This window comes from Excalfactoria chinensis, chromosome 16, assembly GCF_039878825.1.
Source record: "Excalfactoria chinensis isolate bCotChi1 chromosome 16, bCotChi1.hap2, whole genome shotgun sequence".
NCBI lineage: Eukaryota > Metazoa > Chordata > Aves > Galliformes > Phasianidae > Excalfactoria > Excalfactoria chinensis.
In genome coordinates, this window is record NC_092840.1 from 5,493,209 (window position 1) to 5,521,057 (window position 27,849).

A 27,849-nucleotide genomic window follows, 5' to 3' on the forward strand; every position below is an offset into this window, starting at 1 on the left:
CACTTACCTTACACCAACACGCTCCCTCCCACCGCCAAACCCCTGGCAAAGATTTCTATCCGTGCTCCAGCCAGCTGGGAGCAGACATCTTTACCCTGGGTTCACTCCTAACCCAAAGAACAACACATAAAGCTGAGATTGCACGCGGGTCGTCCACCCCCAGCGCATGGCTTACAAGGTCGGGCTGCTCCGCGCTGCTCTGCCTCTTCCTCAACGAGGAGAAGCGCTGCTGGCTGCGCACCGAGAAGCGCCGGAAGGATTCCCTGCTGCGGGAGGCGAAGTGCCTGAAGGAGGAGGTCCGCTTCAAGGGGGCTCTGGGGCCGGCAGCTCGTTCGTGGGCCACCGCAGCCGTCACCAGGTTGAGAGCTTCCTGCAGGGATCGGCGCACCGTGCCCATCCACTGGGTCATGTGAGTTTGGGCCACGCTCAGCTTGTCTCCCAGGTAATCCATTTTCGTGTTGTTTCTTTTTGGTTGTTTTTTTTTTTCCCCCCCCCTATTCCAGGGTGGATATTCAGGAATGTAATCCTCCGTGGCAGCACAGATTGGATTCTGCAAGAAGGATTCCGCTCGTACAATATTTCCTGTGCACGTAAATAGCACTAGGCTAGCACCGCCGGCGTGCTGCTGTATTTAAATGGAGACGTGAGGCTGGAGACGGACATTTGTCAAGTAGGAAAAAAAAAAAACCAAACACCAAAAAACAAGGTTTTCCTACTTACAATCACGTTTGCTCAAAGTAACGCTTCATTCAGCCATGTTAGAGAGAGAAATGAAGGTCTCAGTCCTGCAAATCCACAGTCTTACTTTCTCATTCCGGAGCTGGATAAGCATCTCCCCCTTCGGAAGCCAACTTTGCACACACAGCAGCCAGTATCAGAAGGGCAGCATCCTCCCGGCAGGGCAGCAGTTCAGCACACCACGATGCATCCCTTCCCTGTGATCCATGTGGCTGCTCCCCATCCAGGGGCTGTGGGTACGGTGTCAGCAGCTCCTGCAGCCCGCTGCCCACAGGGCCATGGCCACAGCCAGTCCTGCTTGCAGACCTGAGGCCGTGTGTGCAGGAGAGCTGCGGGGCAGCGTGCTGAGCAGCGTGCTGAGCAGCGCGGAGCTCTGCGCTCCCCAGGCTGATTGCTCCGGAGCACCGCTGGCTGCTGCCAGCTCTTGGCTGCCCGCCCGGCTCCTGCGAGCTGCTCCCGAGCGGGGCGGCCTGCCTGGAACAATGCACGGGGTGACACAGCCGCAGCAACGGGAAGGAGCTGGGCTGGGCCCTGTGCAGGCAGCGTTGCCATGGTGACGCGGAACAGCATCTTTCTGCTTGCAGCCAGGCGGGCACCGAGGGGCTGAGGGCCAGGCCAAACTCCTGCTAAGGGGCGGGTGGGGATGGGGATGCTCAGCCCCTTCTTTACACCATTTACCAAGCAACACTGCAATCCACATCAGCACCCGTCAACGATTAACCCAGAGTCAGCCATGCCCCACGTGCCACCTGGCCACGGTGACAGCATGACCTGCAGCACGCCGGCCATGGAGAGTGGGCATGCCTAGCCCAGAGGTGCTGGGGGGCAATACTTTGTGTGCCTTTCTCACCCTGCAGGCCAGAGCTGCTTGCTGTGCTCAGGGCTTCTTTTTGTTTCGCCGCACTGCATCATTCCCCCCTCTCCCCTAACCCTTTCTGAGGGAGCGGATTTAATGGAATGAATAATTTCTAAGCAGTATGGCACAAAATGGTGCCAGTTTAGGGTTTCACTGTATCAGGAGCGCTGCCTGGAACCATGCCTATGAGCCTGGAGGAAATGGAGTTTCTTCCCTTTAAAGAGCTGAACTCTATCAGCCTGGAACTCCTCATGGAACACACCATACCCTGTTTTCTTAGCCCGGAATGCCTTACATTTGTTTTGAACATTCTCAAATTAGCAGTCGAATAGAAACCCTCCGTGCTGCAAGGGAATCCAACCAACAGAAAAACCCGTTCCTTCCTTACACAGCCTTTCCTCTGAAGAGCTACCGAGCTGGTTTTGCACAGAAATGGAAGGAGATCTCCCCGATCAGGTGACCCTGCAACAAGGCTTTTCTTACATTTTTAAAGTAACAGGAAAAAAAATATATTCGACACATTATTCTCACTCAGTTAAGCAATGGAAATCATGCATCCCACAGCACCAGCTCCTGAGCTCTGCACCCAAGCTGGCTGAAGCCAACAGATGGAGCTGAGCCCAACTCCCTCAGGACAACCCAGAATAGACCCAGCAAGGACTGGAACGCTTATCCCACTTCCCTATTTCATTTTGCCCCATCCAAAGCTTCATAGGCTGACCTCTGCACTGTGTTTTATGAGTTCCCATGCTAACGATGGGGTCTGCCAAGGTCACTTTCCCCAGAGGTTTTTTAGGGATATGGTGGATATAGAACATTGGGACATGGTGAGCGATGCTGGCAGTAGGTGGATGGTTGGACTGGGTGATTTTAGAGGTCTTATCCAACCTTCATGATTCTGTGATACTCCTTGGGTTCACCAGACTCTATTGAATAACAGCAGTTGAATAATTTCCTTATTTTTGTCCCCCAAACTCTCTCTTTTGTCAACCAACTCAATTCACAGGGATGCCTGCACTGCTCTCCTTGCTGTAACAGCCACCAGCACTCTCTGGTCAAGAAGAAAAAATAAGGATTGTTTGAAAGGTGTATTTTAGCACGAGAACTTTGGACAGTGTCTATTAGCAGTGAAAACTCTTGTGTAAGCTGAAACTACAGCTACTTTGCTAATATTTGCACTGAATACAATCACAGAATGGTTTGAGTTGGAAGGGACCCCCAAGGGCCATCTGGTCCCACTGCCTGCAGTGCACAGGGTCACCCACGGCTGCATCAGGTGCTCAAAGCTTGATGCTTTGTTTCCTCTCTTCTACTTGTTTCAGTCTGAAACAGAGCAATTAAGTTCATGTGCAGTTTTAATTCATGCTTGTTCAGAATGATTGTTAATGACAATGGCATCAGAACCTGCCGCTAAAGCCACTCACCTCATACACATACCTGACTACAAGAAGAAGCCGTATTGAAGTAGGTACTTAAACAGCAATCTGTACAGGGAAGAATTCTATGAACCACAGTCGGATGAAATAAAAGAGGGACAGATGCATTAGGTCAATAATAATATGCTTAACACACCTTCTCTCAGTACAACTGCTAGGTTTAAATATGATTTTCAGTCACAACTGCAATAGCAACAAGTGCCAAATGTTTCTGAGGACATCAATCCTTTTGTCCCCCACAAAGCAAAGCGTAGCTAAACATCCTGACCATGCACTGCTGTTGGACCTTGAATTGTTTCAGCGTGAAACAAAGCTATCAATGCTAAAGCCTAGGGAACACGCTAAAAATACACGATGATGTTTGAAGGCTCATGTCCACAATCATTCAGCACTTCCCTTCTATCTCAGCTGAGGAGGAAAGGCTGAAAAACAAAGGAGAAACAGGAAACTCCTACAGCACAGCTCTTCTGAAAAGCACTGAAAACATTTTCTTTACATTTACCCACGTCAAAAGGATCAAGCCAAGCTAAACGTGGATAAATAAAGGTTGTTGGGTTGCATTTCCCTCCCCCCGTTTATACTGATAAAAAACAACCTACTGTTACGAAAGGCTTTTGTTGCCCCATCTCTGAAGGTGCCCAAGGCCGTGGGTGGGCACTGGGCAGCCTGAGCTGGTGGGGAGCAGCCAGCCCTCAGCAGGGGTTGGAGCCGGGTGATCTTTGAGCTTCCCTCCATACTCAGCCATTTTATGATTGCTAATAAATATAACCAAACCTTCAACAGGGCCTGAGCATTGCACACCAGTTAGATCCTACCAGTTGGCCACTTCTATGTGCAAATGAGAACTGGCAATACAAAACCAAAAGGCACCCAAAGCATCTATCTTTTTTTGCCTGGCAGAAGCTTTCATTGCTGTCTGGCTGGAAAAATTTGGCATAATTTTTCTGTCTCATGGAAGATGTGAACCTACTGGAGCTACTGAATGTGCAAATCTGACTCTGGGAATTTAGAAAACACTTAAAGGGGAAGCACCCTTGTGCTTGGGGTCGCAGGGCTTTGTCCAACAGGATTGGTTCCCTGCCCAGGTGGGGCCACCACAAACACAATGGAGATGAAGGGCACTGTTTCCCCACTAGGCCCAGGGCTCTGCAATTCCTTTTGCTTCTCAGCCACATCGGCTGCACTCCTGCTCAGCACTGTTGCATTGCAAATCAAATCCCATTAGACATCCACTCGCATCTGACATCTGCAACCTCCGACTCAGCGACCAGAACTTGCCAGGTATGAAGTAAGCAAATAACCCACACCGCCTCCATCACACAGCGTGTGCTCAGCAGCCCCAGCCATGAATCACCAAACCAAACACGACATTTGTCCAACCTGGGTTCGTGTTTAAGATTAACCCGGAGTTAATTTTTAAGAGACCCCTGGCTCTGCAGCACTCAGTCCCTGTGCAACTCAAGGAAAGTCCCCTACAATGAGCTACTTTCACCGTGCTCGAGCTGCACTCTCCAAAATGCCATTTCCTTTCAGTACAGCAAACACGCACTGCCGTATTAACAAGTTGCAACTGCTGAAAGAACAGAAACAATAGTGGGAACTTGGCCGTCGCCCAGCGGTAGCAGCGTGGACAACAACATGGGAAGGCAGGAATTGAGTCAAACCAACTTTACAGCACCACGTTGGCAGTGAGCTTACCCCCAAAGGCTGTGCATGCAGCTGTGGCACAGCCCCATATCAGCAGCCCATCCCACTGCTCCCAGCCCAGCACGGCTAAGCCCTCCCAGACGTGAACCCAGAGCGCATTATTTCCTCCAAGCATTTCATGGTAAATTGAACTTAATCCCTTTGCTATCATAGCAGACGGCTGAGGATGCTGCGTGCTTCCCCAGTGTGAGATGGGATGCAGCTGCAGTGACACACAGTGGCAGTGAGCTCCAGCGCACCGGGGAAGGTAGCAAGCTGCTCTGCAAGGGCACAGCAGCTGAGACTGTGTCAAAACAATCTCTGGATCTTGATTTCTAGCTTCAATAACCCAAATCACTCGCAATTTTGTAATTACGATTCAATGACTAGCAATAATCCCAGCAGGGTTTTAGCATCTCTACAACCAGAGCTGAAAAATTGTCCTGAGTTAGAAATAGAGGAACAAGGTATGCTGAGCAGGAAGAAACCCAGCGCTCTTCTAACCCACATTTTGACCACATGGCTAGGATATTCTTGAAGTTAATCATCCTGCAGGTTAATCTAACATCATCTTCACCTACTGAAGAGTGTCTGATTCAGTACCCAAAGGGGGGCTGTAGAAAAGAACAGGACAGACTCTTGAGTAGTCTGCTGTGACAGGATGAGGGGAAATGGTTTCATACTCAGAGATTTAGGTTGGACATAAGGAAGAAGTTGTTCACACTGAGGGCAGTGAGGCATCACACAGGGTGCCCAGAGAGGTGGAGGTGCCCCATCCCTGCAGACACCCACAGTCAGGGGATGGGGCTGTGAGCACTGATGGAGCTGTGGGTGTCCCTGAGCACTGCAGGCAGTGGGAACTGATGGCCTTTGGGGGTCCCTTCCAACTCAAACCATTCTATGATTGTCCATGATCCTGTGAATGTACCATAAGCTTATTTGAGATAGCCCCTTCCTATTTCACAAGATAACGGGATGGAAGGCTTCTGGGAAGAAAAGTGAACTTGTTTTACAGTGGAGCCACCTATACATGCTCTCTATATCAAGTTTTCAGCAATTTCCACCACTCCCCTGCCCCAGACATCTTTCCTGCCGCCCCCAGTTGTAATTAACAAAATACACACTGTATGAGATGCTGGGATGTAACTATCTCTTCCTACATGGGGTATCTAGAAGAGGCCAATCCCTCACTTTCCACAGCATCATGGTGCTCTCCGGTAGCTGCACCCAGCTCTGTCGGCTCCCTGACTCTATCTGTCCCATCCAGAATGACCAATGTACGCACAGCAATCCACTGAGCCCCCAGATTTTGGCTGCCTACTGTCTCAGACACCCCAGCAGCAGCACAGATGGAAGCCCCAGGGCCCTGTGCAGGGCTGAGCCAGGCTCCCACCGAGCACCCAGCAGAGCTGCTGCTCAGAACAGGAACCCATCTCTTCTGGAGCTGATCCAGAGCTTTCCCCTCTTTCCAGCTCTGCCCCCACTGGAAGAAGCTTGCCCTGTTTGCAAAGCTGGCTTAGATTACCTGGTTCTAATGCAACTGATTAATTGTTTATCAATGTGCTCCTACAGCTACATTAAAAAGAGATTGCAACATAATGTTGCAACATCCTGCAAAAAAAACCCAGGGCAGAGCAAGAATTGCCTCTAACTGAGGTGGTTAAGGACAGGAACAGAACCACCTGAGAGCACCCTGATGGCCATCAGAGCACTGAGCAGCTTCTTGGGCAAGTCAGATCCAAAGATATCTTGTATCAGCTGCAGCAAAGCTCCTCACCAGCTGTAAAAAGGAGGATGAATACACTGTGTACCCGGGAATACACTCAAATATCATCAGTACAGCTCGGGTCACCAAATGACTGGCACATGAATACATGATTACAATAAACAGCCAATTAAAGATGATGAACAGATCGGTGCTAGGAAGAAGGTGTATGACAGAACAGAGAAGGAAATGACGATGTGCTGAATACTGAGCTATGACTCAGCCTCTGCACTTCAGCTCCTGAGGTACAGACCACGGCAGCGTGCTGGTGAGGAAGCCCTGCTCTTCTGCTCCAAGAGGCAGAGCTTCATCTGACCAAACCAGACTCTTACATCACCAAGCAGGAGCCTCTGCATTCCTCAACTGCCATTCCAAAGATTCACGAAGCCTTACATAGCCATCCGCAAGGCTCCATCAACACCCTTTGCTTTTCTCTCCCTTTATTTACTTTCACCTAGCGGCTACAGCTGAAGGAATAGTTCTCAGAAGCTTCTGTTAGTCCATCTGCTGCCATCAAGAAACTCAATGTTTGCTCCTCCCCAGGATCTTGGCTTCTCAGCAACCTCTATTGGGAAGAGCTGCAGTATCCCAGAGTGCTCCAGCAAGCCTCAGTAATGGAGTAAATGATCCGGGTTTGATAAGCTTGCTTTTCTCCTCGTTATCACAGCTCTCATTGAATTAATGCATCAAACACTGCGAGCCAACAAGGCCCCAGCACAGGCTGCTTCTCAGAAACACCAAGCTCTCACCCTGAGCACCACACTGACGCCTTGGTGACCACTGACCGCTTCCCATGTGCTCAGGCTGACCACAGACATTCTGGTGCTCAAACAAACACCCACCATCAAGATGTTATTTAGAAACCTTTCCTACAGGTCACAACAAGAAGGGCCCTATTTAAAGGCTAGGAGAAGAAACAGCACGTAGTTAGCCAGTGGTTGGCATTGAGAGGGTCCAATGATGTCCAACACCACCACAGTGCAAGAAAGCAGCATACATGGCAGAAGGGATGTAACCTACCAATAACTCCCAGCAGTGGCTTTAAAAGTGCATTTTCATGATAATGTTTTTTAATTAAGAGTTTTCTTCTTCTCCAGGTCTACCTAATGAATATCTTAGCTGCCCAAGATGGATTAAATAACGCAAAGCTTGACAACTAACCCTAACATCTCCGGTTACTCCTGATACAGAGAGAACTGATAATTATCTCCTTAACAGCCTTCAGATGTAACGCCAACACACACAAAAATAAAGCGACTGCTGTGCTCTTCCCTTAACACTTGCTAATATTTATATAAATAAGTTTATATAATTCCACGAATATCACACTTATTCGCCAATGGTCTCTTGTAACAGCGTGAGAGGTTATACAGTAACGCTTATGCAATATTTCCAGGTCTCTAAAGGACCACACGTACACAGCAAACCTGCTCTGAAACATCCAAAGAGTTCCACGCTTTACAATGCTACAGTTTCCCAAAGACTTTACAGCAAAGAATCCCATCTCGCTGCCAACAAAAGCACATACACAGCAAGGCTTGTAAAGACTTAAAGAAAATAAAGCATGACATTGGACCTAGTGTCCATTCAGGAAGGCTTATAGAAATTAATCTTATCCCTTCAAATGTGGCTCTGTGTGACAAATAGAAGCCTCTGTGCAGCGGTGACCCTCCCAGCTGGCAGGGAAAGCAGCACACTTAAAGGAGCTTGTCATTGAAGAGGGGCCTCAGAGCTGTTGGAAGAGGAAGTGCACGCTGAGAAGGAGAAACCTACCAAAACACTCACGTTAGAAATGGTGAAAACACACAGTTCCAATGCTGTTAGTGCTGGCTGTTCCACTCGCACAGCTGGCAGCAGCCCTGGCTGCAGCAGGGGAAGGGAAGCAGAGCCCAAGTGTTGCTCCTGAGCAAGCAGGGAAGGATGTTGCAAGCATACAGTATGCAGAACTACAACTCTTAGATGTAAACAAGGAAGAAATGCCAGCCAGAGGGTTTTCAGAGGCACCTCTAAGCAGTCTGCAGTCTCCTCGCTATGAGCTGGTACCGAAGACAAAATAACCTGTTGCATCAAAAAACTGCAAAGCAACACCAGCACTGCCTACAAACTACCTTGTGCTTGCTGAGAACAGCCCAAAACACCCCAGCCCTCGCACGCAACAGCTGCAAAGAACGCACTTACCCACAGATACTGCAAGAACTTCAACAAACGCGGGCAGTAGTAATACTCCATTCTTCCACTGTGCAAAGCTAACGCCGAACCATCCTCCTTTGGGCCAGGCTGCCCGCGCTCCCCTCCTCCAGCAGCAGCCAGGAGCACACCCACACACTTAAAGGCAGCGCGCCTAACGAGCAACGCTATCTGCACCCGCATCGCCAGCTGAGCTCTGCGCCTTTAACAGATGCTGGGGCTACTTATGGGCAGCGCTGAGCTCCCATGTGACTTCCCCACTTGTGATTGAGCATCTCGCCGCTCCGAGTTTGCCTGTCTCGTTAATCCATGGTCTAGATTGCGAGCTGACCTTATTTGTTCTCTCGTGTACAAGGAACAACAACATAAAAAGGGACACACGTGAAAGAAAAGCTGCTTTTCATATAAAAATGCCTCCTGTGGACAAGAAGAAACAGACACAACAAGTGTCTTTTTTTTTTCCCTCCTTTAAACAGGACTGGAGTGTTCCCAAGAAAGCAATATGACCAAAAAAGGAAAAAGCCTGGAGAAGTGAGGCTGCCACCCAGCACCCGTCATCCCCAGGGCTGCTGGAATAGGAAGCCGTGGTGTCTGGGGCCTGGTGGGAGGCACCACTGCAGACACAAGTTGCTTCTGCTTTGTCTGAGCCGTGCCCTTGGTTTTTAATTCCAGACTGACTCAGTTTTTAGGCTAGCAGAACGATTTGCACATGCTTGGTTTCTAGCTTCCATCTGGAGAGGCTTTATGCCATCGGAAGACAAGAGCTTGCTTTCTGCTGGGCACAATGGAGATGCTGTGGGCAGTCTGGGAAGCACTGGGAGCTGGGATGGATCCCACTACCCTTCATCTGTGCTTGTTTATAAAATATTTACCTTCTCTAACAGTCCACTTTTAAAAGTCAGCTCATGATTTTGGTAAAGCGTTCCCACCCACGCATCAGCCTCAAATAACTGTGTTTATGTATCACTGCACTATGGATACCAGACTGCCTCACCAAAGTAAAAATGAAGATGACAAAAGCCCCACAAATCAGATAAAGAACCAGAGGCTTTGGAAGCTGCCACACTCACCCCAGTTCCAGTATCAAGCACTTTGCTTTTAACCATACAGATGTTGGTAGCAAGCCATAGCTGGCAACACAGCTTGCCACTTCATCATCATAGAAGTATTTGATGTGGAAGGGACCCTCAAAGGCCATCAGTTCCCACTGCCTGCAGTGCTCAGGGACACCCACAGCTCCATCAGTGCTCACAGCCCCATCCCCTGACTGTGGGTGTCTGCAGGGATGGGGCACCTCCACCTCTCTGGGCACCCTGTGCAGTGCCTCACTGCCCTCAGTGTGAACAACTTCTTCAACCTAAATCTCCCTCATCTCATCTGAAACCACCTCCCCTTGTCCTGTCACACAAACCCTTATCAAGATTTTGGCCCCTTCCTTGTTACAGCTCAGACAATGGCACAGGTCCTTCAGCTCCATGTCCCCCAGCCCCAAAGCACAGTACCTCCCTCCTGCCCAGGGAAGACCCATGTGGCACATTCCACACTTTTTACCTCATATCAGCTCTGACGACTGAATCAGGCATTGAGGTTTGTGATCCAACGTCAGAATTAGAGACCTGTGTCAGCTGAGATGGAACAAAGTGGTTTTCAAGTGGTGTCTTTCACGTCTGCCATGATTCACGTGGCTCACCACAGCACACTGCAGCTCAATGGTTCCACATGATTCTGTTTCCAGCACAATGACTCTAGGATTCCATTCCTCCACCAGAGGGAAGCATTACAACGTACAAACAGCATAAGTTGTCTTCCTCCAGATGAGCACAAGGCACTACCAACCTAAGTGCCAGCAATAGCCCTGCTCCACAGCCTCCTGTGACATCCATATGGAGCTCTGGGCCACATGGAGGCATGGCGAGTTCTATTACCCCAAAGCTACTTCCAACAGCTGTTTTCTCCCACGTTCTACACAGTCAACAGCTAGCTTTGCATATGTGCACTACAAACAGGTGACATACAGTAACTCTGAGGGACGCAATGATAACCACCAAGTCTATAAGCAATCCAGACTTCCCACTTCTGGTTAGTTAATCCAAATCCCATGCCAAGAATGGGAAAGACAGGGGAATAACAGCCCTCTGTACCTCCCGTGAAATTTTAAGGCTGGAATCATTAACAGCATGAGTTTGTTTCCAAAGCTTCTGTTGAGAAACTCGTTTACAAAGCCAATACAGACTGTCAAAAGCCATTGTGTTGAATCTTCTTTTTCTTCAGTAGCACACAACATAAGCCTGCCAACACTTCCTGTCCTCAGCTTCGGCAACAACAGCAATGTAAGCAATTACAAAAAGAGAGCAATGCGTCCCATTGCCACGTGAGTGTGCTAGTAGTCCAAGAGAAGGGATGAGACTCGACCTTGGGACAAGGAAGAGCAGTGACATCTTTCTGTCATCCTCTCTACAAAAATAGAACGATTTTGAGAAGACGCAGGACACACGTTTTCTCAAACTACCAATACGTGCATTTATAACTATAAAAGAGCATGCTCTGAAGTCACTGCAGGACTGTTCTACTGTGCCAAAACTGGCTTTATGCACAAGGTTAAAAAACAAAGAAAGGCACAGCACTTGCAATGAATCAGAGCCAGTCCTTCCAGTAAGGAAGAATTTCATTGGGAGCATCGCCACCTCCCACAAAATCAGAGCTGTGTGGTGTTGATATGCGATTTAAACCCTCCATTTCCCACAGAACACACCGATGTTTCATTTCTTTTGCACCTTCTGAAAGATTCAGATCTTTGAGTTTCAGGAGATAGTAACCGTTTCCTAAAATCACGTGTATGTGTGGGCTGATATTGGGGGTCCTCCTGCAAGTTAAGAGAACATCACCCAACAACTGAAGAGGGAATCGACCCCGTTAAGAGAAAAATCAGACCTCTGAGAGAAGTAAGCTGTGATTATTCATGTAACTGGTTCTGTCTGTGGCCTACAGAAAGAAGATCAAACCCATAATTATTCAGACTGTGATCCAGTTCTATTTGTCCACATGGTTTACCAGAAGAGATGGCAATAACCAATTCTCATTATCTAAGCTGAGAAAAAACAAGCAGCAATAATGACCCAGTCCCACACTTTGAGAGTCCAGGATGAAAAATCTTTGTTTAGAAAGAAACATAAACAAGCTGGACAGTTAATGTGTTATGTTCAGAGACCTGGCATAGACCAGCGTGGTGGAAGCATTCCCTACTAGTTAAACTTCTTAGGAAGAACATCTCCTGCTAAGAAGGTACATTCTCCCCTTCACAACTATTTGAAAGACAGGGAGAACAGCCCTGAATGAATCAAGCCAGGCTGCATCTCCCTTATTGCTCCCCTAACCCAAGAACCTCCTTCAAAATAACATACCGTTATGCTCTCCGTCCTTCTGTCCTTATAAAAAAAGCTGTGACTTCTTCTCTGAGTAGAAACAAAGGAAAATTCTCTTCCATCTGTTTTTTCTGAACTCTGCTTGGTCCACTCTTTCCTGGAAGCCTGTTGAAATAAAGGTATGCGCATCACTAAGAGTACATGTATAGGCATACACAAAATGCCCTTTGAAACTATACCCATCAACACCCAACTGGCTGTGCACTCATGCAATAACCAGTCACTGTTAGGGGAACCACTTGTGTTTCACCAACACTGGCGTCAGCACTGAAGTTTCAGGGATAAATGAGGGGAATTCAATCACCCGATAGGTATAAAAACAAAGTTGCAGAGTCAGCAATTTAACCCCCCGGCGTTCAAAGCAGTAACAACACCCGCACACCTTTCAAAGACTTTCTCAGCTCTCAGTAAAGATACCAATTAATATTTATGCACTTGAAACACGAAGTCTGGTACAACACAGATCCCATGAGAAAACAGACCAAAAGGAAATTAAATCTATAGAGAAGCGTGTGTGTGTGTGTGTGTCACACTTAACACCCAGAAGCCCTACTGAGACATAAGCAAATCTTTTCCTAGCTTTCAGTTTCAGGAAGCAGAGAGGTACCATTTGGCAATACCTTCTTATCCTCATGGAAGTAAGACTCTGACTGAGATGAGACCTTGGTTTTCCACCCATTATCCATGCTCTCCGGTGGGAAGCTCTGCCTGGAGCGGTACAGGTCCTTTTTTCCTCTCACTTCTTGCATGAGTGATGGACCATCTTTTCCTGGGCGGCTCTTTTCTGAATAGGAGCGTCTCAGATCTGCGGCTGCACTTCCTAAGCCAGATGTATTGCTCTTCCAATCTTTCGTTTTACTTTTCACATTGGAAGAGTCGTTGGCACAGGTCACCTTACTCACATCATCTCTGTCCTTTGTTACAGAGCTCCTCACTACATTTTTGCTCCAGTCACCTTCCAGAGTCACCTCTGAGAACTGTTCTTTTGTGACCACCTTCTTCTGTAATAGCCCATCACTGGCCTTTACGGACAACCTGGAAGCAAAATTAACTTCCAGTTTTTGGTCCACACCAACTGCATGTACAGGCTGTACCTTGTCAATCACAGCTTGTGAACTTTGGTTCCTGGAAGTTAAGTTCACATCTTGATCATCATCAATGATGAACGTTTTCTTTGCAGTGAACTCCACAGGAGAATTGGCAAACTTATCTGGAAACAAGCAGCTGGGATTTTCCCAGGGAGGAGAGCCTAACTTTCTGTCTTTGGGCTTCTGTTTATCAGACTCGGGGCCATGGGAATCCAATTTCTCTTTGCTCTTTTCAGTTGGAACCAATTTCTCTGGCCTGTGGTACTCCTCCGCATGCTCACCCTGTTTGCTACTAACAGCACTGTGATCCGATCCCTTCCACTCCTTCCACGTATAGGAAGAACTCAACCTGTCTGACACATTCCTCTTGTTCTTTGATCTGTTCCTACCAAATAAACTGTGCTCCTCAGAGCTCTTGTCTTGAATACTACCGCCCTTCACCGATTCTTCTTTATATTCTGCCATAAGGGCATCAATATCAAGAACCTGGAGCCTGTAACCATCGTCAGCCTTCCTTCCAGATACACCATAGCTGCTTTCACTGCTCTTCTGCGTGACTACTTCACCGTCTTTGTGCAGCTGTGCAAAATGCATGGAGGATCGGGGTTCGTGGTAAGTGGAGACCTTTCCTCTGCTACTTTTGAGATCAGTTTGAGCCACATTTTCTCGTTCCTGCTTTAACAAAAAAGCATCAACGTCTATAATTTTCTCTTTAGATTGATCCAGACCCTTCCCATAACACTTATCTTTCCCAGGTGCATGAAAATTACCGGATGCGATGCTTTTGGAAGAAGTATTATCTTTGTCCTCTCCTTTCACCCAATCCTTTTTAATGTACACTTCTCGTGACTCCTCCCTACACTCTGTACTCACTATGCTTTTATCTGGTTTGGACCTACCAGGAAAATCAGGACCTACATTAACTGCTCCTCCCTCACTCGAGCTAGAAATCTTACTACTCACGCTTGTGCCAGCAGTACCAACAAAACTTTTCTCCTTTTTGATACTGGGAATTTGATAAGTCACTGCAAAATACGTTGCCTTTGGTTCAAAGGTAGAACTCTGATTTTTCAAGTGCTCGTCAGAACTGCCAGGAGCAGTTTGCTTCGCCTCATGTCCCTCCATCCGCTCTTTGATATTTCTCTTTTTAAGTGAATTTTCTTCCAATTGCAACGAATCTGTCCAACTCAGCCTTTTTGCATTGTCAGGCGTGAGCCAGCTGATTTCTTCTGCCTTGACAGAATCATGAGGCAAGGTTTTCCTTCTCCACCTTTCAGAAGTCTTCAAGTCAGAAATGCTACTTTTAGTTCTCCTGACCTTTTCTTCTGGATCTATTGCTCTGATTTTTTCTCTGTTTTCGGGAGCTGTACTATGTAAACCAAAGTCTTGATCCTTGCAGTTTGAGTCTAGACTTTTCCTCACAACAAAAGCTCTAGATTCCTCTTTCACATCAGGATGGAGGCTGCTGGAAGATTTACATAATTGCCCACTTAGAAGCACTGAAGATGAATGGACCTGCTGTTTTTTTACGCTGGTTGAGACAACTTCATGACCAAAGCTGGGTCCAAATTCATTGTCTGCTCCTCTTTGCCTAAAACTCTTTTTCTCAGAAGAGCATTTCACCAGATTAGACCTCCCTGTTTCATCAGTGGAAGAGTCTTCACTCCTGTCTATTTTAATTTCAGCATGTAGCTTGCTTGTTTTCTCGTTTATTCCAGAGCATTTACTTCTGTTCGTAGAGTAAGGTATTTTTTCAGCTATTAATACTGGATCAGTTTCAGTTTTATCCAAGTCTTTTTTTCGTTCAGATAAAGTGCATTCACTGGAGAAGAAATCACTAGGATCCCTAGAAGGAGATTTGCTTGGAAAAGCTTCTCCCACCCACGAACGCCTGGTATGCCCCAAAGTCACCACATCAGGCTTTGCTTCGAGCTCACCACTCATTTTCAATGGCGAAACAGTTCCAGGAAGATCATCAGCAACATTGTGCCTCTGAACGTTATGATCAAACATGGTGGCCCGGACAGTTTTAATGCAGGTTTTTTCTGTCACATTGGTTGGTTTTAATCTTTTTTCAAAGCTACTTGTGAACGAGATGGAGTTTTCACTCTGCTGAGAGAAGCGTTGGCTGTCTCCAGGGAAGCTTCCCTTCGTCTCTGTCTGATCTGTTCTGTTGGTTATTTTTACAACCTGTCGGGATTTCCAAGGGTTCCCAGCAGCATGAGCTTCAGTGGGATCTCCACTATGAGCAAGCATGGTTATCTCCTTGCTCTGGAACAAGACAAAAAACCAACAGTTATGACTGTTACACACCTTTAAGTAAAACATTTACTCACTTTCACTACGCTGCCTGGGCAAGTTAACCACATCCCTCTTCTCTAAACACAAAATCCATTGAGACACCAGTAATCTAAGCAGCAATGCGTGCCAACAGTCTGAATTACCCCTATAGCTTAACATTCACCATCTCACCCTACAAGGGTTCCATCATTTTTCAAGTCAAAAATGGTAACATTTGGAATTGACTTAAGGGTCTTTAACAAAAAGAAAACAACAAACACCAAAGAAATGGAGACTGGCTTTTGAGTTTGATTTATACTCCTCTAGGCAGAGCAAGGGAATGGTTTTAATCCTGCTTTATTGTCTAATTCTGAAAACAGTGCTTCCGTTAATGGAAGATTTTCCTTTTAAAGCAAATTTATCTCCTTTAAAAGGAAATTAATCTACGGAGATTTTTTAATCAAGCTGTGAGTTTCTCTATCACGCACACTCATGTCTTAAACATACACAGGGGAAAAAAAAACACACAACCATAAGAACTCACAAGAAACATCCTCAAAACAACATTAAATCTCCAAGTGTCAGCAGAGAAACTGCTTTGAAATGCCAGAGCGTTCCTTAGAAACGAGGACAGTCAAACAGCCTTTATAGCACTGTGCTATCTACACAGTATTCAGTGGTCAAAGCTGCTAAACTAAACATGATTTAGGAGACTGATAGGAAACACACAGCACGTCATAAGGAATTGTGACTCAGATGTGGAAATTTGATACGTTCGTGCTATCCTTACAGAAAATGAAGGCTAATTGCTACATGGAACAACAACTGCCGTTGTCTACATACACTAAAAGTTCCATTAAAGCAGTACACAACATGTTTCACTTTATACCACTGCATGCCTTTAACAGCGTGCACATTAAAAGCTCAACACCATCTTCCCATACTTCAGCAGCGTGTCCCCATCCAGTGTCTAAAGATAGACTTACACAAGTAAACCTATTAGGATTACGCCATTCTTAATACTCCTGATGCCCATTTTAAAGTCACTGACTGGTTAAGACGCATGGGATGCAAAGTATAGGGCTCTTTGCACTCCAAAGGCAAGCCTAACTGGAGGCTGCATTGGCCAATGCCATTTTCTTACTTTTTGATGTTCTTGTGTTTCGTTCCCAGAGCTGTTCCTAACTTCAGCAGCTTTCTCAGGCTTTACTTCACTGGTTGATGGTGTTGGACTTGAAAACCTAAGACAAAAATCTCCATTCAGTTCTTTCAGATCCAGTTGGTTAACATTTACACTCTCTACCAAAGCAGGCTGATGATACATCATCTTGTCCCAAAAAGAAATCACCCAGAAAGTATATTTCTTAGGGAGGAAACAATGCTATTAAGTGTCACAACTAATGGTATTCAGTGGTTTTACTGCATCTAGACCAAAGGACTAACAATTTTTCAGGCAGCAATGTAGCTGATGGTGTACTATAAGATTTTTGAGATTCATGATAATGCAAAATAGTTTAAAAAAAAAAAGTTATTAACATTCTCATGCCTCAGTTATAATGTTTTCCATATTTCCATTCCAATGCTGGAAGGGAACCTCAAAGGCCACACGGTCCCACTGCCTGCAATGCACAGGGATATCCAAATCAGGCTGCTCAGAGCCTGGTCCTGCCTGACCTTGAATTATGGAACTCAATGAAATCAAGAGAACTGAGCAGAACGTTTGTGAAACCTACATCTTTGTCAGGTCTGCAGAAAGAGGTCGAGATTGAAGCGATCTGCGAAGATTTCCTGGCTTAGCATCAGTGCTTTCTGTTGTCAGTTCTTTGATTCTCTGCTGGATGTTCATGCACTTGTTTTCCCTCTCAGCAGCCGATGGGAGAGTCTCTGTATCTACAGAGGCACCGGGATTTTCTGACGTGAACAAACTGATGTGTTTCTTAACACTACCTCTTACGATGCTGTTCTCCTTCTCTGAGGAAGCTGCAGGGCTTTCACAGCTGAGAAACACACACGTTTCCTTTTGATCCAACCTCTTCCCTTCCCTGTTTGTTCTGCTTTCACCGGCGCTTTCAAAGGCTCTCTCAGAACTATACAAATTAGTCACTATGCTTGGTTTTGTCTCAGTTTGCTCGCTTTCAGATTTCGGCTTTGTTTCCCACGTGTGTTTTCCTTTATTTAGGATTCTAATCTCCTGACTACTGCATTTCAAATTTGTTTTTGAAGAGCTGCCTTTATTAAATTCCATTTCTTCAGTTTTTGGCCCCATTTCAGACTGACCATGGCTACCCACGTCAGTAAAAGAAGTTACTGATACGGTCTCCTTGCTCTCATGGGATGAGCAAGTCTTCTTGCTCATAGAGAGGTCTTTAAGTTCAAATTTAGCTGTCAGGTCCATGGACAAAGGCCTTGGTTTCCTAGCCTGTGATTTCTCTGTAGGAGACTTTTCCTCTGAAGCTTCCACAGTACGATGTGTTTGATCTCTCAAAGATTCCAGAAAAACAGCAGATACTGGTCTAGGTTTTGGCCTTTGCTGCGCATCAAGAGAGATACCCACTTTATTGTTTATGCTATTTGCATCAGTGTTGGTTTTCTCCACTGGACGATCTTCAGGAGCATCTTTCTTGTCTCCAGTTTTGAGGGAGTTCCAAGAGACTGGTCGAAGACTGGAGGAAAGCGAAATCTGCCTGTGAAGAGACCCTTCAGGACTCCTGGATGTCTCAGGTGATGGTTGAGATGGTTTTTCCTGCTTCACATTGCTCTGAGGCTCTTTTGTCTGTATAGTACTCAACACCCTGCGGTCATCAGCAGCCCTTTTTCCTTGGGCCAGGCTTACCTTTGACTGCTCCGTGCCTGCTGTCTCAAAAAGAATGACAGTATTTGTATTGTGACCGCTATAGAAAGTCATGTTTGTGACGACTTCGCTGCCAGCCTTGCTCTCATTTCCAATGACTTTTTGATCTACTAACGGAGGAACATTTCCACCTGATACCTTGGCAGACGTTGTTTCTTCGGAAGGCTTTCTAATAAGACTGCTTGATCTAAAAGTTGTAATTGGTGGTTTTACATTTGCAAAAGTATCTGAAGGCGTATCTTTAGAAAAAGGTTTGGGGAAGAGTCTTGGCCTTGATCCCAGCGACGGCATTGTTGCAGATCTCAGAGTGCTCCCAAATTTGCTCTTCTCTTCAAGCGTTAGCGATGCTGAAGGTTCCTTTGCTTTGCTGCTGACATCTGAGAGCACGCTTACATACAGTCGCTGTGATTTATCTTCAGTTCTGATCTCATTTAAGTCAGGCACTGTCGTCAAAGACGCCAAAGTAGAATTTATCTCAACTCTTGTTGCCATAGTTGTAATTACACATTCAACCGAACTGAAAAAATCCAACAGAGAAGGAGAATCTACAAGGAAAGAAAACACAAGCATTGCTGTAGAGTCGGTACAAACATCCAACAAATTAATTCTCACTTGAATTCGGGAGGTAGCTAAGCTCAAATTAAGGTGTGTTTCAAATGTGCACGTGCATCACAGAACAAGAAGCTTATTTCTCTTAGGAAGAAAAAAGAAACAAATATCAGAACACACCATGATTCATCAGCTAGGCCCAACAAACAAAAAACACAGCAAAACCTACAAACCCATCAGTACAGCACTGAGTTAGCAGTACTCGAGCAAATTTCATGGGTTAAATTGCTTTAAAAAAAAAATCATTTCTTTCTAAAGCAGGCTTCCCCACGTCAACGTACAAACCTCACTCCTTTTCACAATACACATTGCTGGCAAGTATATCCTTTCACACTACCAAAAACATGGAGGTCAGCGTGACTGAAACTGTTATTTATTAGCTACGACCTGCGGCTAAAGAGAAACAAACACATATCCCATGCATTCCCAAAAGCCTTGCTGCTACTCACTGTGATGTGCATGTTCTGCTGCAGCCAATGGATCTGAGCCCACTCACTTCTCATAGTGAAAAGTGGAGTTTGCCAAGATCCCGCTAAGAACCAGGGAAAGGGATCACTTCAGCAGCACCGATTGGACCTTCCCTGCAAATCAGAGAACATTCAGAGTGTGGCATGGCATGCAATCAGATCTACACAGGTAATACCATTGGAGACAAAAATCCCGAGTATTTCAAGGCAAAAAACTGGCTCCTGCTCAGAAACAAAGGCACCAGATTTAACCGTATGGGTTTAAGAGAATGTGTGGCTTTCAGTTATTAAAGAATCAACAAAAAATTACCACCTGAATCACCTGCAACCGTGAAGGGTAAATAATTTGGTCGGCACAATAGCTATTAAACGCAAACACAGTTAAATCCACATTTCAATGAGTACCGTTGGCAAATTCAAGTGCTGTCAATCACTGGTTAAACACTGAGCTCTGTGTTACCGTAATCTCAATTACTGTAATTTACTTTCTATTGTAAATCTCCTTTCTGCGACAACATTATTGGGAAGGCCTACCTGCAGGCTGACCTTCAAATGGCCCATTTTCAACCTAAACACGGCTGCTGCTACCGTGACAAAGCAGTTTTCCCTACACCTCCCCGATAAGGCAGGAGATTAGCTCTGCCTTTAATCACATTCTTACTGCAGAGATGAGTGAAAACCAGCAGCAGCAGCCTCCCCTCCGGCTCACCTTGCCAGGCCCCTTCACCTACCAATGCACTCGAACTGCTGCCCCAAACTGCTCACCCCAAACCCCTCCAGTCTGCGACCTCTGCTTTCCAAAATAGCCCCCAACCCAATCAGCTTATCCGGATCAATCTGTTCCTTCCACGATCTCACAGATCCTCATGAAATCTTCCTCCGTCTCCCGCTCCTTATTCTAAGAAACGCCATCAAAATCCGATTAAAATGCTCTCAACATTCCAAGGATGAAAGGCTTTGTGAAGAGCAGCTATGCCCTAAAAGCAGAAGAGGAACAGTGCTGAAGCAAGGGTGATGCTAGCAGAGGCAAGAAATCAACTTGCTGGTTTCATAGAACCATAGTGCTGTTTGAGACCCCCAAAGGCCATCTGTTCCCATTGCCTGCAGTGCTCAGGGACACCCACAGCTCCATCAGTGCTCACAGCCCCATCCCCTGACTGTGGGTGTCTGCAGGGATGGGGCATTTCCTGATGCCTTCCAGCACTTAAGTATCAGAGTTCTTTTCCTCTGGAAAAGAAGAAGGGAGCACAGAGCTTCTTAAACGGAATCACAGTTGATCCGCAGTGGAACGCAAGGCGGTGGCTATATAATGCAGGACATAATCCTTGCTCACAGCACTCGGTGTGTTTTCCCCAGCCAACATTCCTAAAGCACCATTTACCCGTTTGCCTTACGCTCACTGCTTCATTTCACTGCACCACACACTGCACCCGAGATGAAACTCATTTTCCTACGTGATCTCACAAAGTCCATTTCCAGGTTTTAAACTCAGATAACTCAGCTATCCTACAAGAGAAACATGAGCCCAAACTGAAAAAGAACAACAAAACAGCAGAATCACAGGCTTTGGTCAGAAGAGGCTCATAAAGCTCACCCAGTGCATGGATATGTGGGTGCAAGAAGCACCTCACCCTGCTGGCACCACACTCCTCACAACCTGCTCCCTGTGTCCCAGTGCCACCACGTGCCCACCACATACTGATGGTGCTGGTGCCCTGTAACACTGCCTTCAGCACCTGGCAGCAGCCTCTTCCCGTGCTCCTCTTCCTCAGCTTCAGCCCACCCATGGGTGCATGGGACCTTCCTCACCTACCAGCCCACTATGGGATGCTGCCAATACACGAGCCCTGTCTGTGCTCGAACTGCCTTCAATCCTTCCCGTCCCGTGGCACTGCCTTCATTTCATTTTGTTTTAACCAAGCAATCTATCCTCACAAAGCACGTCGATGTTGCATAGCAGAAACCAAAGCGGATTACTCACTGCAGGGCATCATTTTGGCCATGTTGAGGATGGAAGGGCTCCACGCAGCTGCCTGCCCCGCCGTGCCCACCAGCGCACCGCTGTTACTTACATCAGCGCTAAGTCCCATAAGCCTATTAGGACAACAGGAGCAGCAGCCTGCAGATAATTTTTCCACCACGAATCACGTGATTATAGCCAACTTCCTTGCTCACGGACAAGCACGCTTTCAGTGATACAGAGATGTGTATAGCAGAGAGGCAGCAGCTCCTGAGCACCCTGCAAGGCCATTGGTGTGTTTATCCGCTGGGCAGCTCTTTGTTGGTACAGCAAAGCACAGCAGCTACCAACAACCACCCCCATACGCTGCAGAGACACAGAGCAGTGCTGGATTTATTCCACTGCTTCTAAGAAAGGTTTTCTCATTAACTGTTTCAGACTTAATAAAGTTCTTTTTCTTCCCCCCCACCCACTGGCTATGCATTGGAATCAAAGCCTACAGCAACCCTTCTTAAGCAGCCACCCTTCTGCTGCCTCCTGCAACGCTCGGAGCCGCTGATAGGATCTGCCCTGCTAATTATTTAATCCCATTCACTTCTCATGCACGTATGAAAAAAGATTGGCTTAGCCGTGTGCGTGCAGCCCACTAAGAGCACAAGGCTTCCTACAGCACAGACAGGAAACACAAGGCATTGCAAAAGCTTCAAGAGAACACGGAGCTTGTTCTGCTGCCAGTAATGAAAGTTTACTGGTAGGAAGCTAAAAACAAGTGCTCCACATCTCACCAGACAGATATGACCTGCAAAGGTCCATACATCTTTAATGCAAACACTTCCAAGACCTGCAAGACCTCCACTCCCCACCTGCAAACGTGATTGCAGCTTTCAGTTCATCAAAGGTCAAAGTACTGTTCTTTGGGAAATCAGAGTCCAGTCCTATCCCAAGGGTGAACTGCTCCACCCTGACATTTTCTCCTATTGCAGAGAAAGGTTAGTGTTTTGTTAAACCAAGAGTCAGCCTATAAATAGCAGCATTTACAAGCACTTGTAAATCTCTAATTGCTATTGCGTAACTATCGGCAGTTAAAGCTTCACTGAGATCCAGACGTGCACTAAAGAACAGAAATATCTTCTGACTTTTTGGTTATATGCTGGTATCTCAGTGCTGGAGGGGGCAACCCAACACATGGTCTTTTAATATAAGTAATGTCAATAACTTTAATGCTCTAACCCATGTTAGGCGAAGGTAGTTAAACAGGTACGAGTCACCCGGCGCTACAAGCTCATAACTTCCATAATTACATGTCTAATCAACTCATAAATTTGCTGCTAAATACAATGGTATGTCTGTGTAATGGACAATATAAATCTGAGAGGACTTCCTTGATGCAGCAGGACAAGCAGCTGGTGGGACAATCACGAAAACACAACTTTAGAGTAGGATTCAATGGGAAAACGCCCTTGTATGTAACGAGGGGATGACCCGTGCAACAAAAATGAATTCCAATTAATTCCAATTCTTCCACAGCTGACAGTCCTACATGATTTCTGTAATGTTGTTTGTGTCGCATATAAAAAGTGACCAGACAGGATCCATCCACAACAACCAGCACGGCCGGCAGCGAGCAGCGACGTTCCTGGCACCCGGCTCCAATGTGCTTTAACAACAACTCCACTGTTAAGATCAACTCTGTGCAAATCAGGGTCCTGACCAGGTCCTTCCACCCTTGCCAGTTGGCTCTCCCTATGGCAGCCCCACCAGGAGCACACCCAGCATTTCCTCTGACCCACCCCACTACGCCCCATCCTTCCCTCATTTCATCCTCCTCACCCACCTCATTGCAAGCTCTTCACTTCTGAGTTTCACAGAGGTCCTCGTTTGTGATGAGTCTCACCAGAACCAGCCAGAACGAACCTTACCCCAAGGAAAAATGCTCTGAAATTGCAGTGAATCAGGAGTTTTTGGTACCCTTCCGAGTGAGTCATCCCCCCGTTCCCAGCGAGCGCTCTGCGGGAGGGACTCCACCTGCCTCATTAGTGGGTGGGTGCTTTCAGAAACCTCAATTCTTTCAGCAGTTGAAATAGAGAACAAAAACAGAACCTCGATTTCTGCCAATGCTGGATGACATCCAGCAGGAACGACGTGAATTACTAGTAGGGCTGAAGTCAGGCTAGGAACGTGCTCATGCAGAAGGTCAGCACTCCCAGCGGGTCTCAGAAAGCTCTGCTCTGTTTGCTCGTGTCATCAAACATTTGTTTTTGTGGTCAGCTTCAACTCCTGCTAATGTTCCTGTAGGCTTCATCCTCGGAAATGCATTTTGCCCGCAACCAATGCCTACAAATGACCTCCCCAGCGTGATACACACTCCAGACGTTCCATAAGCACTTGTGCTGCATACCAGATGAAATACTGATGAGCGGGTCCTGCTACAAGCAAGAAAACTTGACTGTAGAACTCAAGGAAGAAGAAAAAAAGACAAAGCAAAGCACGTCCAGGGGTGCAGTTGGTTCTGGTTGAGCATCATTCTACCCACAGCTCCCAGATACAGAAGGGGTTACACCCCTGGCATGCAGAGCATGAAGAGTTAACTCGGTGAGCTGGCACTTCTCCCCCAACCTGTTCGGAATCATTACTATTCAGGAGGAAGTTATATATTAATTTGCAGGAACAACAATCTCTTTGTGCACGAAGCTTAACTTCACACTTTGCCACGTTTAAAATAAACGTTGCACAGACTCGAATGGAAGAGGATTAATCCCCCGGATACATCCCTCTTTTGTTCTCATACCACGCTCTGAATTGCAATGAAATTAACCCCATGCTAATTGATGTACACCTCCTGGACTGAAAGAGGGCTGGTTCTCCCACTACCCGAGCACAGGATGCCACCCTCAAGGCTGAGTTCTGACAGTAACAGGAGCTCAGAGCCCACCCCCAGTGGGAAGAACCACACAGCAACCAGGGAGGAAGGAGAGGGAAGGGATCGTTTTATAGACTCGGCCTCCAAAGGTCACCATCTCACAGAAATAGCGTGGTGCAAAGAGCCATTTCCTGCTGGCCTCCGCAGGGCAGGTGCTTTTGTGTCAAAGAGACCCTACAAAAGGACAAAGCCCATAATCCTCTGATCTTCCTCTTCAAATTCTAACAGGATTGCATTTGTGACCCTGCCCAGGAAACCACCTTCAGAAAGGATGACCCAACTCAGAGCTCCCGGCGCTCATTTGTAAACGCTGCCCATTTATGTACATTCATCTGATGGCTGAAAAGTGGATTAAGGTATTAAGATGGGGGAGAAAGCACAAAGTCATTTCACCCGGTGTTTAACGTTAAGAAAACCCAACGCTAGTGGTCTTGTGCCACCCTCAGAGGTCACTCTGACATTTAACCACCTGAAGAAAGCCCAAGCCATAAAAACTGAGAACAAAGGGAAAAAAAGTGGGCGAGTGCCATCTGTGTTTGTTGTCGGAGCTGCGAGATTGCTTCTGCCTAAAGATCTAAATGGAGTTTTACATCCGCCTCTGTCTGGAAGGACATTTGGATATTCGTGTTACTCATGACACGAGCACGTCACCCAGCCTGGTCAACAGGGCTCTGCATTCAACCCCAAATACTCATCCCAAACATCACCGCAGGACGAGCTGCACTACAACAGCACCCAGCACGAGCATCACCCTTGGGCTGCCCTGCTCTGCCATCAATCATGGAACAGCTTTGCTTGGAGGAGTCCTTGAAGATTCCCCAGTTCCAACTCCCTACTGTGGGTTGGGTGCCCCCTCCCCCCAGCTCCATCCATGGCCTTGGGCACCTACAACTACAGAATGGCTTCCAGCTCTTATTCTGACCATGGTAGGAATTCTTGTCTTAAAGATGACAGAACTGTAACACAGCTGTACCCATCCTCAGTGAGCAATAACAATACCTCATCATTAGCGAGCACTGTTCCTCAGAAAGACATTACATGGAAAATTGAGGCCTGCAATGAATTACCAGCCAACACGCTATCTAGAAGCTTTATGACTACAGCGATCCCCTCCATCTCCTTATATGCTCAAGAAAGCACGGAGAGAAAAACAATCCATGAACCGAAAGTCAACAGCTCAAGCACATAAACTCTTAACAATTTGGAGTGGAGAGGGAGAAAAAAGAACAGCAGAGCCAACAACACCACGCTGACATGGCAGCACTGAGAACACGGAGAGGGGAAAAATGCCAGGGACTTCCCAGCCAAACCTATAGACAACCAGAGACAACAGAAAGCAATACAGAAAGCAGTCCAGCACCAACAAACTCAACACGACCTACATCCACCAGATTACAGATGTGTTGTGTTTTAGCACACCATAAGTAATCTCTAAAGGCACTAAACATCTTAGTTAGGAAATGATATCCATTCCCGTTCCTACGACTGAAGGCTAAACACAAGAGAAAAGGCTCCATATTGTTTGTAAGGCCTGAGTTACACACCTGCTTCCATCCACATGTCCAGATGTCTGCACTCAGTGAATTCAATCATTACAGCTACCTTAGCTCTTTATCTCAATTAAAAGTGCTTTCCAGGAAGAAAAATGCATATTCCATTTTATGCCAGGCTTTGGCCTCCCTCAGCTCCTCCTCATACATAAGCACGACACCAACACCAGCCTAGATGGGGACGAACCAGGACTGGCAGCTGCGTGGTTACAAGGATGCCTCTCCCAGCCCAGACCAACCCTCAGCACTCCAAGCGCCCAGCAGAGGCTCCGATGGAATCTGCAAGCACTGCAGAAGCAAAAGGAAGCACAATTCCAATACGTTTAACAGCCGAATTAGCATAATGCTCACCATGCAGAAACTGGCCTCCCTGACCTTCGCTAAATGCTGACCTGTAGCTATGGACGAGTCTTTATGGGTGAGTCAAGCACGGCTATGGGAGAAGACAAGAAAACATCCATCGCCCCATCCAGTTGAGTGAGAAGTCATCTCCTTCCTACAAAAAAAATACCCTGCCTTTGGTGAGGAATGTAAACTGAAAGTTGCCCAGTAGGAATTTCAGGATTGATCCGCTCAAACACGTTTTAGAAACACTTTGGATTCATTGCTTAAGCCAAGGCATCTATTTTCTTGAATGCTGCTGTGATTGCAGGATGGAATATGACACGCAGAAGGAAATCTCTGCAGCCTTGGGGTGGTGGGGTCACCATCCTGGGGGGTGTTTATGGAATGGGTGCCTGTAGTACTTTGGGACGTGGCTGGCTAGCAGGCAATACTGGTGGCAGCTGGATGGTCAGACTGGGTGATCTTAGAGGTCTTTTCCAGCCTTCATGATTCTGATTTGTATATGCACGCTGCAAGAACAGGATGATACACAGGTAACCATTAGGCTGCTTTAAATATTCTAAGTGCAAATCACACTAACAGCCGGTATTTACAAGTGCTGATGCAGTCACAGCACTGTCTGACAACAAACAACACAAACAACATTTCTTGCCAGGCCGCCAAATAAAGGGAGGAAAGCAGCCGAACTGCACAACTCCAGATCAGTGCCCGTCTCAGAAAGGAATCTGTGCTCGTTCTGCTCAGTGAAGAACTCTGAATGCTCTCCTGAGAATCAAATACGATTATGGCAGCCAAAAATCCCAACTCTGTTTAAAATGTATCATGGCTTTACTGGGCTGAAATTGCTCCGGATGAGGCAGCTTTGTCCATCGAAAGCCTTGTATGGCTGAGCAGCACACAAACACTCTCTTGGGTGCTGGCACAGCTTGCTCCTACTGAGAGGGACTGATCCTGCACAGCAGCCAGGCGTGAGTCCAAGCTGCAGCCTGAGCTTGCTGGAAGAGAGGAAGACAGACAGACTTCAATCCCTTTGTGCCTCTTTCAAATCCAGCATCACAGAAGGAAGACCTCCCTATTCCTACAGCAGGAGGAAAAGCAAAGCGTGTGCTCAGTACTGAGAGCAGAAAACAGCCACTACGAAAACATTAACTGACGTGTATAGCAACAACTTGGTTTTCATCAGCGAAAGCACACGCTCCTATGCTTTCATGCAACTCAACAACACCCCAAAGCAAAGCATGTGAGACTGAACCCAACAGAGCTGCTTTCTTTTCCTCCTCTTTTGCTGCACCCGAGCCTCCTGCTGCAGCGCATGGCCGCTTTTAGGAGCGCTGCTAAGTGGGTCAGGGCTGCGGCGCTGCCCCAAGCCCAGGGCTGCGCTGCCTGGGAACACACTCATCTCCCACCGCCCCACGCTGAGCCTTACACTAATTCTCTGCACCGAGACAATGAGGAGCAGCACAAAGCTGGAGCTGCCCATCCGCTGCACGCTCCACTTAAGGAAAGCACGTTTGTATGCTCCCTGCTTAGGGAAACTTCTGGAGCGCACCCATGTCATTTTTCTTCCCTTCTCAGTGAACACCAGGCAGATAATCCAATTGCTGCAGGTTTGGTTATCTTTTCTACTTGTTGCAGCAAGCTAACGACCATCCTGACTCATAATCATTACAAGAGCAAGAAGCTTTCAGT

The 27,849-nt window shown here is 46.8% G+C and overlaps 1 protein-coding gene across 3 annotated transcripts in view; it reads right to left on the minus strand.

The window, feature by feature from the left end:
- The window catches only part of KIAA1671 (KIAA1671 ortholog), a 43,235-nt gene that overhangs the window by 12,899 nt on the left and 2,487 nt on the right, over positions 1-27,849 (minus strand). Inside the window, exons 2-6 of one of the 3 annotated variants that reach the window (XM_072351054.1) lie at positions 19,368-19,499; positions 17,192-18,854; positions 16,603-16,699; positions 12,711-15,449; positions 12,070-12,195 (exon numbers count right to left, since the gene is read on the minus strand). In XM_072351054.1, coding sequence (XP_072207155.1) covers positions 12,070-12,195; positions 12,711-15,449; positions 16,603-16,699; positions 17,192-18,801 — 4,572 coding nt within the window. In that variant the 5' untranslated portion in view covers positions 18,802-18,854; positions 19,368-19,499. Of the gene's footprint in view, positions 1-175; positions 1,265-8,659; positions 8,928-12,069; positions 12,196-12,710; positions 15,450-16,602; positions 16,700-17,191; positions 18,855-19,367; positions 19,500-27,849 lie in introns of those variants that run through there. The other 2 variants (XM_072351056.1, XM_072351055.1) reach the window with 2 other exon arrangements.